At 34.4% G+C, this 17088-nt stretch overlaps 1 protein-coding gene across 1 annotated transcript in view; it reads right to left on the bottom strand.

Annotated features, from left to right (window-relative positions):
• GBE1 (1,4-alpha-glucan branching enzyme 1) overlaps nt 1–17088 on the bottom strand; it is a 298444-nt gene that overhangs the window by 88052 nt on the left and 193304 nt on the right. The window contains exon 8 of the mRNA XM_065876297.1: nt 7357–7472. Within this exon, the coding sequence (XP_065732369.1) occupies nt 7357–7472 (116 nt within the window). The remainder of the gene's footprint in view (nt 1–7356; nt 7473–17088) is intronic.

Raw genomic sequence — 17088 nt, 5'->3', positions numbered from 1 at the left:
TTTTTGTTTTACAAACACAAACAAAAACCCTGTGATTTAAAATTTTAATTTAATTTGAAGTAAATTTTACAGGAGAAATATGAAGCAAAATGATACCAAAGAGAAGCCGGCTTCCCTGGTGGCGCAGTGGTTGGGAATATGCCTGCCAATGCACGGGACACGGGTTCAATCCCTGGTCCGGGAAGATCCCACATGCTGTGGAGCAACTAAGCCCGTGTGCCACAACTACTGAGCTTGCGCTCTGGAGCCCGCAAGCCGCAACTACTGAGCCTGAGTGCCACAACTACTAAAGCCTGCGTGCCTAGAACTCGTGCTCTGCAATGGGAGAGGCCACGCAATGAGAAGCCCGTGCACCACAACTAAGAGCAGCCCCCGCTCTTCACAACTAGAGAGGGCCCGCACGCAGCAACCAAGACCCAACGCAGCCAAAAAATAAATAAATAAAAGAAATAAATTAAAAAATAAAAAATGAGACCAAAGAGATTCATAAATTTTGTTTTAGATACATTTTTTGTCACACTAAAAGATCTTAACGTTAGCTAGCTCCTATTCAATCCCTCTGAAGAAAAGGGAGGATTTTGTCTGTTGGTGGGCATTTAGGTTGCTTCCACGACCTGGCTATTGTAAATGGTGTTGCAATGAACATTGGGATGCATGTATCATTTTGAATTATGGTTTTCTCTGGGTATATGCCCAGTAGTGGGATTGCTGGGTCATATGGTAATTCTATTTTTAGTTTTTTAAGGAACCTCCATACTGTTCTCCATAGTGGCTGTATCAATTTACATTACCAGCAACAGTGAAAGAGGGTTCCCTTTTCTCCACACTCTCTCCAGCATTTGTTGTTTGTAGATTTTCTGATAATGCCCATTCTAACTGGTGTGACATGATACCTCATTGTAGTTTTGATTTGCATTTCTCTAATAATTAGTGATGATGAACAGCTTTTCATGTGCATCTTGGCCATTTGTATACTTTCTTTGGAGAAATGTCTATTTAGGTCTTCTGCCCATTTTTGGATTGGGTTGTTTGTTTTTTTAATGTTGAGCTGCATGAGCTGTTTATATATTTTGGAGATTACTCCTTTGTCCATTGATTCGTTTGCAAATATTTTTTCCCATTCTGAGGGTTGTCTTTTTGTCTTGTTTATAGTTTCCTTTCTTGTGCAAAAGCTTTGAAGTTTCATTAGGTCCCACTTGTTTATTTTTGTTTTTATTTTCATTACTCTAGGAGGTGGATCAAAAAAGATCTTGCTGTGATTTACGTCAAAGAGTGTTCTTCCTACGTTTTCCTCTAAGAGTTACATAGTGCCCAGTCTTATGTTTAGGTCTCTAATCCATTTTGAGTTTATTGTTGCGTATGGTGTTAGGGAGTGCTCTAATTTCATTCTTTTACATGTAGCTGTCCAATTTCCCCAGCACCACTTATTGAAGAGACTGCCTTTTCTCCACTGTATATCCTTGCCTCCTTTGTCATAGATTAGTTGACCATAGGTGCGTGGGTTTATGTCTGTGCTTTCCATCCCATTCCACTGATCTATATTTCTGGTTTTGTGCCAGTATCATATTGTCTTGATTACTGTAGCTTTGTAGTATAGTCTGAAGTCAGGGAGCCTGATTGCTCCAGCTCCATTTTTTTCCCTAAAGGCTGCTTTGGCTATCTGGGGTCTTTTGTGTCTCTAAACAAATTTTAAGATTTTTTTGTTCTAGTTCTATATTGTTAATTTGAAAGGGATTGCATTGAATCTGTAGATTACTTTGGTAGTATAGTCATTTTCACAATATTGATTCTTCCTAACCAAGAACATGGTACATCTCTCTATCTGTTTGTATCATCTTTAATTTCTTTCATCAGTGTCTTATAATTTTCTGCATACAGGTCTTTTGTCTACTTAGGTAGGTTTATTCCTAGGTATTTTATTCTTTTTGTTGCAACGGCAAATGGCAGTGTTTCCTTAATTTCTCTTTTACATTTTTCATCATTTGTGTAGAGGAATTCAACGGATTTCTGTGCATTGATTTTGTATCCTGCAACTTTTCCAAATTCATTAATTAGGTCTAGTAGTTTTCTGGTGGCATCTTTAGGATTCTCTATGTAGAGTATCATGTCATCTGCAAACAGTGACAGTTTTACTTCTTCTTTTCCATTCTGTATTTCTTTTTCTCCACTGATTACCATGGCTAGGACTTCCAAAACTATGTTGAATAATAGTGGTGAGAGTGGACATCCTTGTCTAGTTCCTGATCTTAGAGGAAATGCTTTCAGTTTTTCACCATTGAGAATGATGTTTGCTGTGGGTTTGTCATATATGGCCTTTACTATGTTGAGGTAGGTTCCTTGTATGCTCACTTGCTGGAGATATTTTATCATAAATGAGTGTTGAATTTTGTCAAAAGCTTTTTCTGCATCTATTGAGATGATCATATGGTATTTCTTCTTCAATTTGTTAATATGGTGTACTCCGTTGATTGATTTTCGTGTTTTAAAGAATCCTTGCATCCCTGGGATAAATCCCACTTGATCATGGTGTATGATCATTTTAATGTGCTGTTGGATTCTGTCTGCTAGTATTTTATTGAGGGTTTTTGCATCTATATTCATCAGTGATATTGGTCTGTAATTTTCTTTTTTTGTAGTATCTTTGTCTGGTTTTGGTATCAGGGTGATGGTGGCCTCATGGAATGAGTTTGGGAGTGTTCCTTCCTCTGCAATTTTTTGGAAGAGTTTGAGAAGGATGGGTGTTAGCTCTTCTCTACATGTTTGGTAGAATTCACCTGTGAAGCCATCTGGTCCTGGACTTTTGTGTCTTGCAAGATATTTAATCACAGTTTCAATTTCATTACTTGTGATTGGTCTGTTCATATTTTCTATTTCTTCCTGGTTCAGTCTGGGAAGGTTATACCTTTCTAAGAATTTGTCCATTTCTTCCAGGTTGTCCGTTTTATTGGCATAGAGTTGCTTGTAATAGTCTCATAGGATGCTTTGTATTTCTCCGGTGTCTGTTGTAACTTGTCCTTTTTCATTTCAAATTTTAATGATTTGAGTCTTCTCCCTCTTTTTCTTGATGAGTCTGGCGAATGGTTTATCAATTTTGTTTATCTTCTCAAAGAACCAGCTTTTAGTTTTATTGATCTTTGCTATTGTTTTCCTTCTTTCTATTTCATTTATTTCTGCTCTGATCTTTATGATTTCTTTCCTTCTGCTAACTTTAGGTTTTGTTTGTTCTTCTTTCTCTAGTTCCTTTAGGCGTAAGGTTACAGTGTTTATTTGAGATTTTTCTTTTTTCTTGAGGTAGACTTGTATAGCTATAAACTTCCCTCTTAGAACTGTTTTGCTACATCCAATACATTTTGGATCGTCGTGTTTTCATTGTCATTTTTCTCTAGGTATTTTTTGATTTCCTGTTTGATTTCTTCAGTGATCTCTTGGCTATTTAGTAACATATTGTTTAGCCTCCATGTGTTTGTGTTTTTCACATTTTTTTCCCTTTAGTTCATTTCTAATCTCATAGCGTTGTGGTCAGAAAAGAGGCTTGATATGATTTCAATATTCTTAAATTTACTGAGGCTTGATTTGTGACCCAGGATGTGATCTATCCTGGAGAATGTTCCGCACGCACTTTAGAAGAGGGTGTAATCTGTTGTTTTTGGGTGGAATGTCCTATAAATATCAATTAAATCTCTCTGGTCTATTGTGTCACTTAAAGTTTGTGTTTCCTTATTAATTTTCTGTTTGAATGGTCTGTCCATTGGTGTTGAGGTGTTAAAGTCCCCCACTATTATTGTGTTACTGTCAAATTCCTCTTTTATAGCTGTTAGCAAATGCCTTATGTATTGAGGTGCTCCTATGTTGGGTTCATATACATTTATAATTGTTATATCTTCTTCTTGGATTGATCCCTTGATCATTATGTAGTGTCCTTCCTTGTCTCTTGTAACATTCTTTATTTTAAAGTCTATTTTATCTGATATGACTATTGCTACTCTAGGTTTCTTCCGATTTCCATTTGCATGGAATATCTTTTTCCATCCCCTCACTTTCGGTCTGTATGTGTCCCTAGGTCTGAAGTGGGTCTCTTGTAGACAGCTTATATGGGTCTTGTTTTTGTATCCATTCAGCAATCCTGTATCTTTTGGTTGGAGCTTTTAATCCATTCACGTTTAAGGTAATTATTGATATGTATGTTCCTATTACCATTTACTTAACAGTTTTGGGTTTGTTTTTTGTAGTTCCTTTTCTTTTCTTGTTCTTCCCACTTACAGAAGTTTTATACCATTTGTTCTACAGCTGGTTTGGTGGTGCTGAATACTCTTAGCTTTTGCTTGTCTGTAAAGCTTTTGATTTCTCCATCGAATCTGAATGAGATCCTCGCCGGGTAGAGTAATCTTGGTTGTAGGTTCTTCCCTTTCATCACTTTAAATATGTCATGCCACTCCCTTCTGACTTGTAGAGTTTCTGCTGAGAAATCAGCTGTTCACCTTATAGGAGTTCCCTTGTATGTTATTTGTCGTTTTTCCCTTGCTGCTTTCAATAATTTTTCTTTGTCTTTAATTTTTGCCAATTTGATTACTATGTGTCTCAGTGTGTTTCTCCTTGGGTTTATCCTGTATGGGATTCTCTGCACCTCCTGGACTTGGGTGGCTATTTCCTTTCCCATGTTAGCTATGTTTTTGACTATAATCACTTCAAATATTTTGTTGGGTCCATTCTCTCTGTCTTCTCCTTCTGGGACCCCTATAATGCCAATGTTGCTGCATTTAATGTTGTCCCAGAGGTCTCTTAGACTGTCATCATGTCTTTTCATTGTTTTCTCTTTATTCTGTTCTGCAGCAGTGAATTCCAGCATTCTGTCTTCCAGGTCACTTATCCGATCTTCTGCCTCAGTGATTCTGCTATTGACTCTTTCTAGTGTATTTTTCATTTCAGTTATTATATTGTTCATTTCTGTTTGTTTGTTCTTAAATCTTCTAGGTCTTTTTTTTTTTGCAGTACGCAGGCCTCTCACTGTTGTGGCCTCTCCCGTTGTGGAGCACAGGCTCCAGACGCACAGGCTCAACAGCCATGGCTCATGGGCCCAGCCGCTCCGCAGCACGTGGGATCTTCCCGCACCTGGGCATGAACCCGCGTCTCCTACATCAGCAGGTGGACTCTCAACCACTGTGCCACCAGGGAAGCCCCCTCTCCTAGGTTTTTTTTAAACATTTCTTGCATCTTCTCAATCTCTGCCTCCATTCTTTTTCCTAGTTCCTGGATTATCTTCACTATCATTATTCTGAATTCTTTTTCTGGAAGGTTGCCTATCTCCTCTTCATTTAGTTGGTTTCTGGGGTTTTATCTTGTTCCTTCAACTGGTACATAGCCCTGTGCCTTTTCATCCTATCTTTCTGTGAATGTGTTTTTGGTTCCACAGGCTGCAGGACTGTAGTTCTTCTTGCTTCTGCTCTCTGCCCTCTGTTGGATTAGGCTATCTAAGAGGCTTGTGCATGTTTCCTGATGGGAGGGACTGGTGGTGGGTAGAGATGGCTGTTGTTTTGGTGGGCAGAATTCAATAAAACTTTAATCCCCTTGTCTGCTAATGGGTGGGGCTGGGTTCCTTCCCTGTTGTTTGTTTGGCCTGAGGTGACCCAACTCTGGAGACTTCCAGGGCTTTTTGTTGGGGCTAATGGCGGACTCTGGGAGGGCTCACACGAAGGAGTACTTCCCAGAACTTCTGCTACCAGTGTCCTTATCCTCGTGGTGAGCCACAGCCACACCCCACCTCTGCAGGAGTCCCTCCAAGGCTAGCAGGTAGGTCTGGTTCAGTCTCCTATTGGAGTCACTGCTCCTTCCCTTGGGTTCCGATGCACACACTACTTTGTGTGTGCCCTCCAAGAGTGGAGTCTCTGTTTTCCCCAGTCCTGTCGAAGTTCTCTAATCAAATCTTGCTATCCTTCAAAGTCTGATTCTCTACAAATTCCTCCTCCCGTTCCCAGACCCCCAGGTTGGAAAGCCTGACGTAGGGCTCAAAACCTTCACTCCAGTTGGTAGATTTCTGTGGTATAAGTGTTCTCCAGTTTGTGATTCACCCACCCAGCAGTTATGGGATTCAATTTTATTGTGATTGCACCCCTTCTACCATCTCATTGTGGCTTCTCCTGTGTCTTTGGATGTGGGGTATCTTTTTTGGTGAGTTCCGATGTCTTCCTGTCGATGATTGTTCAGCAGTTAGTTGTGATTCCAGTGTTCTAGCAAGACGGAGTGAGAGCACATCCTTCTACTCCACCATCTTGAAGAATGTCTACTGTCTCAGTATTTGTTATTATCCTCATCTCAAAGTGGGAAAGTATGCTAAGTAACTCAGAATGTTTTTCTTTACCATTTCTTGGACCCTGTACCCATAAAAAGCATATCCCATATCCATGGATTTCAGTTCATTTCATCAACTCCACAATTCCTTGGAAAATACCTAGCCCTCAGCACAGCGAGGTTCTGCTGGGGCATGTAGGTGTTTTAATCTAGGAGAGGATCTTTTTGAATTTTGTCTTGCTTGCCTTTTTCATCCCCTAAGTCAGCTTCTCTCCAAAGTGGAAGATATCAATGAAACCTGTCATGTCTTATAGATTCAACTTCTTCCCTAGGAATGTTTCATGTGGCCAGCATCTTGACTGAGAGCAGTTAACAGCACACTTTGAATATAGCATCTTTCCTTGGCAGCCACTTTTTGATTTATACTCTAAAGTGAATTTTTTGGATTGGTTGTTGCCAGTAAATATTTGGTCATTAAAAAAATAATAATTATTCTCCATGTTATCAATTGAAGGATTAGGATTCTGTGATCCCACTTCTCTGTACAACTTTTTAACTGAAGATCTTTGATCCATATTTTTAATTAAAGATTAATTTACAATTTAATTTTAACTGAGCACATCTATATTTAAAATATACATAGTTTCTTCAATGTTTAATATGCAAAGGAACCCATACATTAACAAATGTTCTCATTTATTATTTTTGTTATTTATTTTTCATTACAAATGCTCTCATGTTCACAGCCTGAGGGTGCTGTAATAAATGGTATCCTTAAAAAAACATTTTTAAAAGAATGCTACATATTAAAGAGAGCATATTATTAAGTAGTATATTTCAAAGAAAATCATTATATTTTATTTACTTATAAAATGTATTTGACCCAGTCTCTTGCCAAAAAGGGATCAGAAGTGATCAGAGAAAAGACATATGCAATGGAACTAATAAAAAATCAATCCAACAATAATGGTTACTGCAGCAACATATCTGAACCCCAAGCCTGGTTGTAATCTTCCAGTAAAAAATAAAATAAAATCATTAGTTACATCTGTAATGTATCAGGTTACCTACCTATTCCATGGTGATGATACAGCATGGATGTAACACCATCAAAACGAAATCCATCAAATCCATATTCTTCCAACCACCATCTTAAGTTTGACAGAAGAAATCTTAAAACTTCCCAGCTAAAATATTAGATAAATATATATTTAAGCATAATATATATAGTATTTTCCTTAATTCTTATACATCCTTTGCTAAGAGTAATAATTAAAATCAAAATCTCTCTCTTAGGAATCATGATGTTCAAAGAAATATATCACATAAACAACAGAAAACTACTAAGGTTTACCTCATTTGTTTGATGAAATTCATTCTAATAGGAAAATGTGTTAAATTTCTTTAGCTGCAAAATCACTCAATATCTGAGAAAAACCTAAGGAAAAAATGTGTCAGTCTGGTCCAAAGTGCAGGGACTCTGTCTTGTTCAATGCAAACATACAGTGATTACTACACAGTATTGGTACTAAAAAAAGGGAAAAAAAAACAAAAACACAAAGTCTGTCACTTATCTCTGAATTTTCATCATGATTTTTCATGTAATATAACCACAGTTACGTAGTTTCTCCTTTCAGAAAATATAATTTCATTATCAATAGAAACTGCTTTCAGCCTTCAGTGTTTGCTTAAAATATTTCCTTATTCTACAGTTTAAAACAGATATAGTTCAGAATAAAAAGTAAAAGAAAAAAGAGAGTTTTAAAATCAACCATATGATAAGCAGTATTATACTTATTGGACTTGTTTTGTGAGGGTAAAAGAAGGAGATCTAATTACTAGAATATACACGTTTAATAAAGTAAAAAGTTCTACAAGTTAAAGAGTCCTATATCCATAAAAACAGAAAGAAAACAAAGAACTGTTATAACTCAATTAAAAACACCACATGAAACAAGGCTATTTTGGACAATTGAAAAGAAGGCATCATCAATTAGTATTTTTTTTTCAGTCATACAGTTATGGTTGAGTTCTCTATCTCATTATAACTGTGGTCTTAAGACTTTAATACCTCATTTAGCTTAATGACAAAGCAGTAATAGTGTACACAATTCCTTAACCCATTTGAAATTTATGTACTTTTTTTAACCTTCTATATATTAAAGAGCCATCTGACATAAGTGGAGATTAAGTCATCACAATCAACTCCAGAATTGTAAATCAAAACTTTGGGGCAAGATGAGTATCGTTGGTAATTAACTGCTTTAAATAAGTTACTGTGAGTTTTGAAAACTTACTCAAAGTTAAGAAATGAAGAAAAAAACAGAAATCCAAGCAATCCAGTTGATATGAAAGGGAGCCTGTAGGTTCTAGATTGTTAGGTCCAAGCCATGATGAAGGTAGAATATAGCAATGTTTCTATTAATGCATATTCATTTAGGGTTTAAAGAGAAAAAATTCTGTTTAACAAAAAAATGAATAGATCAAAATTGCTCTATTTTTTTGAAGTTTCTTTAAAATTAATAAACTTTATTTTTTAGAGCAGTTTTGGGTTCACTGCAAAATTTAAAGGAAGCATGTCTATACTTTTTTTTTAACAAGGTTGCTATATGAATATTTCAGAAAGAATAAATTTGCATATCAATAATCCTTTCTAAACAATATTTTGAAAAGGTCATACTTTTCTCATTTGATTGGTAATGTATATTTTACTTCTGAAAGACAAACTGAAAGTTATTTTTAGCCCAAAATACCTCAGAGTAGGAACAAAACCTGTTTAAAAACTAAATATCTTGGGTAGATGTATGAAGATAAGAATATGTAAACCAGAGTTCACAGACTGTCTCTGGGCCTGATCTGACATGTATTACTGTTTTGTTTACCTTGCAGAAGGCAGTAGACCCTTGAACAACACAGGTTCGAACTACACAGGTCCACTTATATTTTTTTTCAATAAATATACAGTCATCCCTCCATATTCTTGGATTAGCATCCTTGGATACAAAGCGACCACAGTATTCATTATACTATGCCACTTTATATAAGGGACTTGAGCATCTGTGGATTTTGGTATATGGTGGGGCTCCTGGAACCAATCTTCTGCAGATGTTGAGGACAACTGTACTTTCAATTTTCAGTTTGAATTTCTGAAGATGGGACGTGTACTTTCTGGTTCCTTCCAGTACCTGCAACGCCACATTTTCATACCAACCCTATTGACTCATTTACAACACCATCTTGGGCTGGTGGACATTTACTGTCAATTTCTAACATAAATATTAGACATTTATGTTAGGCAGGTAAACACATTCAAATGTGAAAACTGCATCCTAATATCTACAGAGATAAAGTAAGAGAAAAGAAGCAAAAAAGCCAATGATATTGCAATTCAATAAAAAGCAGAAAAGAAGGTGATGTGAATCTAATTATTAAAAAGAAAGTACTGTGCAATATCACATACTTGATTAAGGGCGGAGTTACTAAATGTCCTACTGATTCCTGTTATTACAATATTTAAATTATCTTCTTCTTGACCAAAAGGAGTTATAAAACTATATTTAACATACTTGGCTGTAACTATGTGAGTAGACAGATTCTTGGTATGAGTAAATAGAAAAAGAATTTCCTGTGATAACCAGAAAAGAAACAATAATGAAAATGGAGCATATAATTAAAAAGTTCAAATGGGTTAAAAAAATACTAAATTCTATCCTATGGACCTCTAAAATTCTCTTAACCTGAAACAAAGTCTAAACAACATAAAAATTCTTTTAAAAAATCACCACAAGATTAAACAGATAGGAACAAATCAAATTTGTAGTGCTTTCAAAATAATCCATTTTATTATATTTTATGAATATGTAAATCATTAATAAAACATAAAATAGATATGTAGTCTGTGGAGAAAGAAAAGAGATTCAGTTGACCCTTGAACAATATGGGTTTGAACAGTGTGGGTCCACTAATATGTGGATATTTTTCGATAAGTATAGTATCTGTATTTTCATTTTACAGATCTTTAAATTAGCGAACTGTGGGGAAAAGTTTGTGTTCAATTAGAGATCACAATATGTGGAATCAAAAGAACTATAGTTTGGGTCCTGATTCTAATCCAAACTGTTTCAGCTTGAGTGAGTCATTTATCAATTACTTTGTTTTTGAGGCAGAGATAGCAGATGTGGATTTCAACTGAGCAGGGGTAGGTGCATCTAAACCCCAAGTTGTTCAACGGTCAACTGGACACAAATTATACAGGGGAGTAAACTATCTAGAATGAAAATAGTAAAGAAACAAACTCTAGAACATTTTGTTTTTTAACAAAATTTTGGTAAATACATTCAGGAAAAAAATCACATCTAAAATTTTCAAGTTAGTAGCAGTAAATAGAAAGCAAAAGTTAAAAGTATTAATTCTCTGGTTATACATATTTTTTAAAACTAGATTATTTTAAAAAGTTAGTAAAAAAATTGATCTTATAAAGGTAACATTTTATAAATAAATAGCCTTTGCTGTTCAAGAAAAAATAAACTACCAGTGCAGGAAATAGGGGGAAAGACAGACTCATAATTATGTTCTTAATATTTCTGTAGTCCAAATTTTCTCTTATCATTTTAGCATGATAAATCCAGACAGATAAATTCACTCTATAAACTCAGTGTCCTAATAAAACTAATTTAAAACACAGGTTGCTTGCACTCAGATCACAAAAATTGGGGCTTTCAAGACCTAACAAGACAGAGAACCAGGAAGACTGAGGTCTGAGTCCTTAAATAACTAGACCGTACACGTGAGTAATTGCATGGACACAATCCAGAACTCAAAGTTGAAAAACAGCAGGTTTTAGAGGGTTTACAGTATCACTGGAATAAAGATGTAGCTTTCTTTTTTTTTTCTTACACTATGTAAACATCTAACTTAATGTTAACAATGTATTTAATTATTATATAAATATATTTATCCCAGGTCACTGAAGTTAAATTACAAGAGGAAAGCTGTGCCGGGAGCCCTCCAGACAACATCCAGATTTAGTGATTCATTAGGGGACCTACAGGAGTAAGCATATAGTCATGCTCATGGCTATGATTTATTACATACAGTAAAAGGATAGAAAGCAAAATCGGTAAAGAAAAAGGTGCATGGGGCAAAGTTCAAAGGAGTCTAGGTGTAAACTTCCAAGAGTAGCCCTCTCCTGATAGAGTCACACTTAATTCCTCTGACAACAAACTCACAACACTTGTGAAATGTCATCTACCAGGGAAGCTCGTGAGAGACTCAGTTCTCAGGAGTTTTACTGGGGGCTGGTGAAATCTTAAATATATGTTAAAAATCTAAATCTAAAGGACCTCCAGCTGAGGTACTCTGTTTTGCACCCTACTTTTCAGCAGTCACATGTACGATGCAATTATTAAGCTTATACATGAATGAAATCGTTCACTGAATCTAAGCTTTGCCTTTTAAATAGAACACCAGAACAAACTTAAGGAATATATACCAGTGAAAATATAGATTTCTGAAAGACGTCTATTACTAATCCTACTATCGTAAATTTCAAATTCAGCACCCATAAATTGCATTTTTCCTTCTTTGAGGGGCTGAAAAGAAGAGTTAGGATATATTCCAAATTATGACTGAATTACAAATATTACTCATTGTGCTCTGTAGTAATAAATGAACTGAATCATCTCAATTGAATGGTTTGCCTTGAGTCAAAGTAGGAAAACGTCTGGCAAAGGGTACGATAGAAAAGGCAATTTACTTTTTCTACTTCAAAATGTCATCAGACAGCCCATGACACAGTTAATATATCCAGTTGATTAGAGTCCCATAAAAATATAAAGCAGAATTTAAGAGTACAGTTTTACTTTGGTTTGTTACAGCAGACAAGGTGGGGCTTTGATTTTAAGATTATTCCACTGACACAAGGCTTTTAAAGTCTGTCCTTAAAAACCACAAAGTAGCCTAGTTTCCAAACAACTGGAAGAATTTGATGCTAACAAATATATACTTAGGAACCAGCTTGAATGTATTTGAGAAGTAACCTATTTTAGTTATTAGCTTTCTATCTTAAACCAATTAACACATAAATTAGAAACAAATACTATGTCATATATACTGCCTAAGATCGATTGATTAGCTTACTCATATATTTTATGAAGCAAAAACAAAATCCCTAAAATCCAGAAAAAGATAATGAAATGCGCTGACTTTCCTGTGAATCATAAACCACTAAAAATGTTGAAATCACAGGTGTCTGATATAGAAACTGAATATATCAATGAGAAATATATAAATTTAAGGATTTCTGGCAATCAAAATAATCAGTCTAATTGGTTTGGATGTCTGAAATATTCAACCTGTAATCAAGGAATGACGATTTATTAAGATAATTTTGTCACACAGATAATTCCAATATTAAGGTTTTTAGGAAATATCCCTAAAATCAGAAACTGTTGATTTGTTTCACATTCTGCCAATGAACTTTATAATGAAATAAAACATTGTCAAATTTTCTTGGCAAGAAAGTATAATCAGATGTAACCACACTTATTAGATGAAGTTACATTTTGTAATTCAAAACTATTTGCCTAATGTATTTATTTGTGGCCCTGAATAACTTCTAGAATTTTCAAAATCAGCCACTTAGTCCACTGGATGTTACTAACCCCACTAATATTGCATACAAATAAATAGGAGACATTTTTAAGCAGTGGCCAAATATCAAAATATGAAGAAAAATTATATATTCCTCTTAGCTATTACAAAGTCTTTGAAGCTGATGGCTATTAAAACGTACATCATAAAACCATAAAGCAAAAGTTACATGTTTTGATCTGGGTATTTCAACTGAGGCAGCAGATTAACCTTAAACAAAGAAAGTACTTTGAGACTTTTTCTTTTATAGAAAAATATGGCATGTCAAATAGAAGGATAGAGTCTTGAATCACAATCACAATAACATTTTTTTTAAAGGAAGATACTCTTTTTAAAGGAAACTAACTTTTTTTTTTTAAACTAACATTTTTTTAAAGGAAGATACTGAAAAGCAGGTAATATCTTACTACGTACTCTATTTTTAAAAATAAAAAAGAACTCATCTATCAGTATAATTTTAATATAACTAAATAAAGGGAAAATGCTATAGTTTTGCTTTTTACTTTGTCAACAGAAATTATACTGTCAGTCAATTGGAATTGATTGAGAAAAATTTTAAGCATCAAAAAGTGCAAAAAGTGCTTATTCATATCTCGTACAACATATTGTGTCATCTATAACAAAATGTACCTAGGTCTTTAGACAGTATATTGAGGCGACTGTATATATTAATTTCAAACAAAATTAGATAGCAAGAAGCACACAATTTAATGAGACAAAGTATTAATTCAACTACTAAAAATCTGTAATAATATAAATTTCAGAAATGGGTTTTTATTATAAAATATGATTTTGAAGTTTTCTTTTCAATATCACGTTATTTTTTTATTTCAACCTGTACAACTTTATTTTATTTAAATTAATATACTGTTTAATCATATTATATCCACTGAGTCCTGGTTATCTACATTCATTATTACAATAAAACATTTTCTTCCCCTTAAGGCCTAAATTGTACTTAGCTTATTAAATATTGAATTAAAATTACCTCTATTTATATTATCTGTAAGTTTAATCAGGTATTCTCTAGGAAATAAGTAGGAAAGGATGGCATATTATACTTTCATATGCTAAATGTTTCCAATTATACTTTTCCTAAAAAAAAAAAAAATACTCGAGAAATGTTCAAGTCTCTCTTTTCTCTAAATTTATATTCTTAACAAGCTTGGTTACCTGCTCAAGTAAGATGAGAAAAATGCAAACTTCGAGGGGAGTGTGTTTGTCCCTGTGTATGTGTGTGCATAGGGGTGGGGAGTAGAGTGGTAAGGGACCAGCAGTGAAAACAAAAGTGAAAGATTTTCAGTCTGATACAAAAAAAGAGATAAATCTAAAATAACTAATAACCCACTCTGATAATGATTAATTACTCTGAATGATTAAGAAATTAATGTTTTCATACTATTTATTTTTATTTATTTATTTATTTTGCAGTACGCGGGCCTCTCACTGTTGTGGCCTCTCCCGTTGCGGAGCACAGGCTCTGGATGCGCAGGCTCAGCGGCCATGGCTCACAGGCCCAGCCGCTCCACGGCACGTGGGATCTTCCCAGACCGGGGCACGAACCTGTGTTCCATGCATCGGCAGGCGGACTCTCAACCACTGCGCCACCAGGGAAGCCCCATACTATTTATTTTTAAATCAGTTTATATTTCTTTGCTTTCTCATAAAGATTGTTACCAAAGGTGATTTTTCAAAGCACTAGAGCTTATCAAATATACTATTAAAATTTGGACAAAACTTAGATTTTTCAAAGTAGAGGGCGCAAAAAAGCTGAGCATCTCAAGGTCCAGAAAGCAAAGCCAAGCTAAATCATCCTCTATAATGAAACATAGGGGAGGTATTATATGAAATTATTACATATCTCATCTGAACAAGGCATTGCTCTTCTACAGAACAAATCACTATAGGTTAGCTAATTACATATACATACATACAGGTACACAGATACACATCCATCTTTTCCAAACAAGGTTAAAAATTCAACCTTACCTATAGAATGAAAATAATTATTGCTCCAGATCAAAACTGACAGTGACTTAAACATATATAGATATACATTATTGGCAAATATTAAACTATAATTGGTAATCAGATTTTAAAAGCTTATTTTAATGGTAAAAGTTTGGAAACATTAACTATTTACATATTTCTCATTTTTCAATTTTTCTCTTCTGATTGATTTATTTCTAATTTATTTCTAATAATAATATTGCTCTTGATATTTAAGTGAACTATTATAATATTTCTATTGTAGAAAAATAACTCATAAACTTGATAATTTTCCATTACTGTATTAAAATTTGTAATTAGATATATAATGTTTATTTACTTATATTTAACCAGCTTCATTTCAAAAGATTGACTTGAGGTAACTTAAAGATAAATACATCTAGACAGCATCAAAAATAAATGAGAAAAATACAAGTGAAGGAGAACAAAGATCTGTAGATAAACAAGTATAAAGCATCTGGGAATTAATTTTCTTTTCTAGTCCAAAATAATTATGATTTTATAGACTATATTGACTACAAGAGGATTTTCCTTGACTATCACCCCTAAATAATTAATATTTTAAGACAACATTCAAGAAAAATACTATTATAGTTTATATAAAGTTACAGATATTTAGAATACTAAGGCAGTTGCAATGCAACAATGTACTCTGAGACCAAAAATGGATAAGCACTCTGGGGAGGAGATGAGTTGGGGAATACCAGTTGTATAGGGATAGAGATAAGGCAAGGGAAAAAAGAAGCACCTAGTTCTTCAGAAAATGTTATGTGCATGCCTGTGTGTGCTTTGTGTGTGTGTGTGTGTTCTGGGGGTGGGAAATTGAGGAAAACTGTATGGGAAGCTGCTATTAATCATATTTAAATTTCAACTATCACTCCTTCAGCAGTTTTCAAATTTGCACTAACCTTGTTAAATAAGATATAGTTCTTTAATGTCTATTTGTACACATTCCTACAAACAAAGGGAATTAGCATTTAGCAGGCTGGCTAGAATAGAACAGAATGGAGAATATAGTTGTTATATAGAAAAGAAAAAGAAATTCAAATTCATTGAATGTCTACTGGCTTCTAGAACTCACACATTACATAGTCTCACTTAACAAGGCTGTAATGTCAAGTGTGTTTCATGGCTGGAGAATCTGAGAGTTTAAAAAGTTAAAATGTTCAGGGTCACCCAGCTAATAAGTACAGGTAGAACTCAACCTTTTGAGTCCAAAACCTCAACCCTTAAGTATAATTGGATAGTGCTACATTCAGCATGACCATGTATAAGTTAATTTTTGTTTTTGGCAATTTCCTTGGTACAATAATTTTTTAAAACCACATACTCATAGCTCCAACATGTGGTCATGTCAGTTGTATGAACTTGGGCAAGGTACTTAACTTCTCTAAGCCTCAGTTTTCTCAACTGTAAAATGGAAGATAATTTCAGCACACTCCTGAAAGAGGATTAAATAGGATAATGTGTATAATGTGGTTAGCAGTGTTTGATATATAGTAAGGATTGATTAAGGGGAGCATCTATTGGATAATAAACAGATTTTAAATGTATTTGTTTACATGTAAATTAAATATAAATTGGAATAGACCAATGTGTTATAATACTTGTAATTCTTTTATATTGAAAATAAATATTCTTAAAGATAAGCACGTTTTGGCTAATATCAAAACAAAATGAGCCTGTTTTTTTTTCTAGTTGATTCAGCAGTTGAGTTGTTACACATTCCTTAGAGGATTCCGACTTCCATGGCCACCATCTTGAGCCTTATTTTTTAATTCTGCATTTATTTTTTCTGGAGTAGTGTGGTGTTTACTTATTGGTGCATTCAACAAATATTTCTTGAGTACCTGCTTTGTGCCAGGCTCACTGCTAGGTGCTGGGGTTATAGTCATGAATAGAAAACATACAACACCCATTTTCATGGAGCTTAGAGACTAACGGGAGAGACAGACATTTTACAAATAATAACACAAATGCATTTAATTACAATAGTGATTAATAACACAAAGAAAAGTATAGTACTACGACACTATAATGAGAAAGGATCTGTTAATCTAGTGTGGAAAATATGAAGCTAGGCTACTCAAAAAAATGTTATTAAAGGTGGAGGTCTACAGGATAAATTGGATAATATATCAT

The sequence above is a fragment of the Phocoena phocoena genome, chromosome 4 (assembly GCF_963924675.1).
Source record: "Phocoena phocoena chromosome 4, mPhoPho1.1, whole genome shotgun sequence".
NCBI lineage: Eukaryota > Metazoa > Chordata > Mammalia > Artiodactyla > Phocoenidae > Phocoena > Phocoena phocoena.
This window is presented reverse-complemented; position numbering and strand designations above follow the sequence as displayed.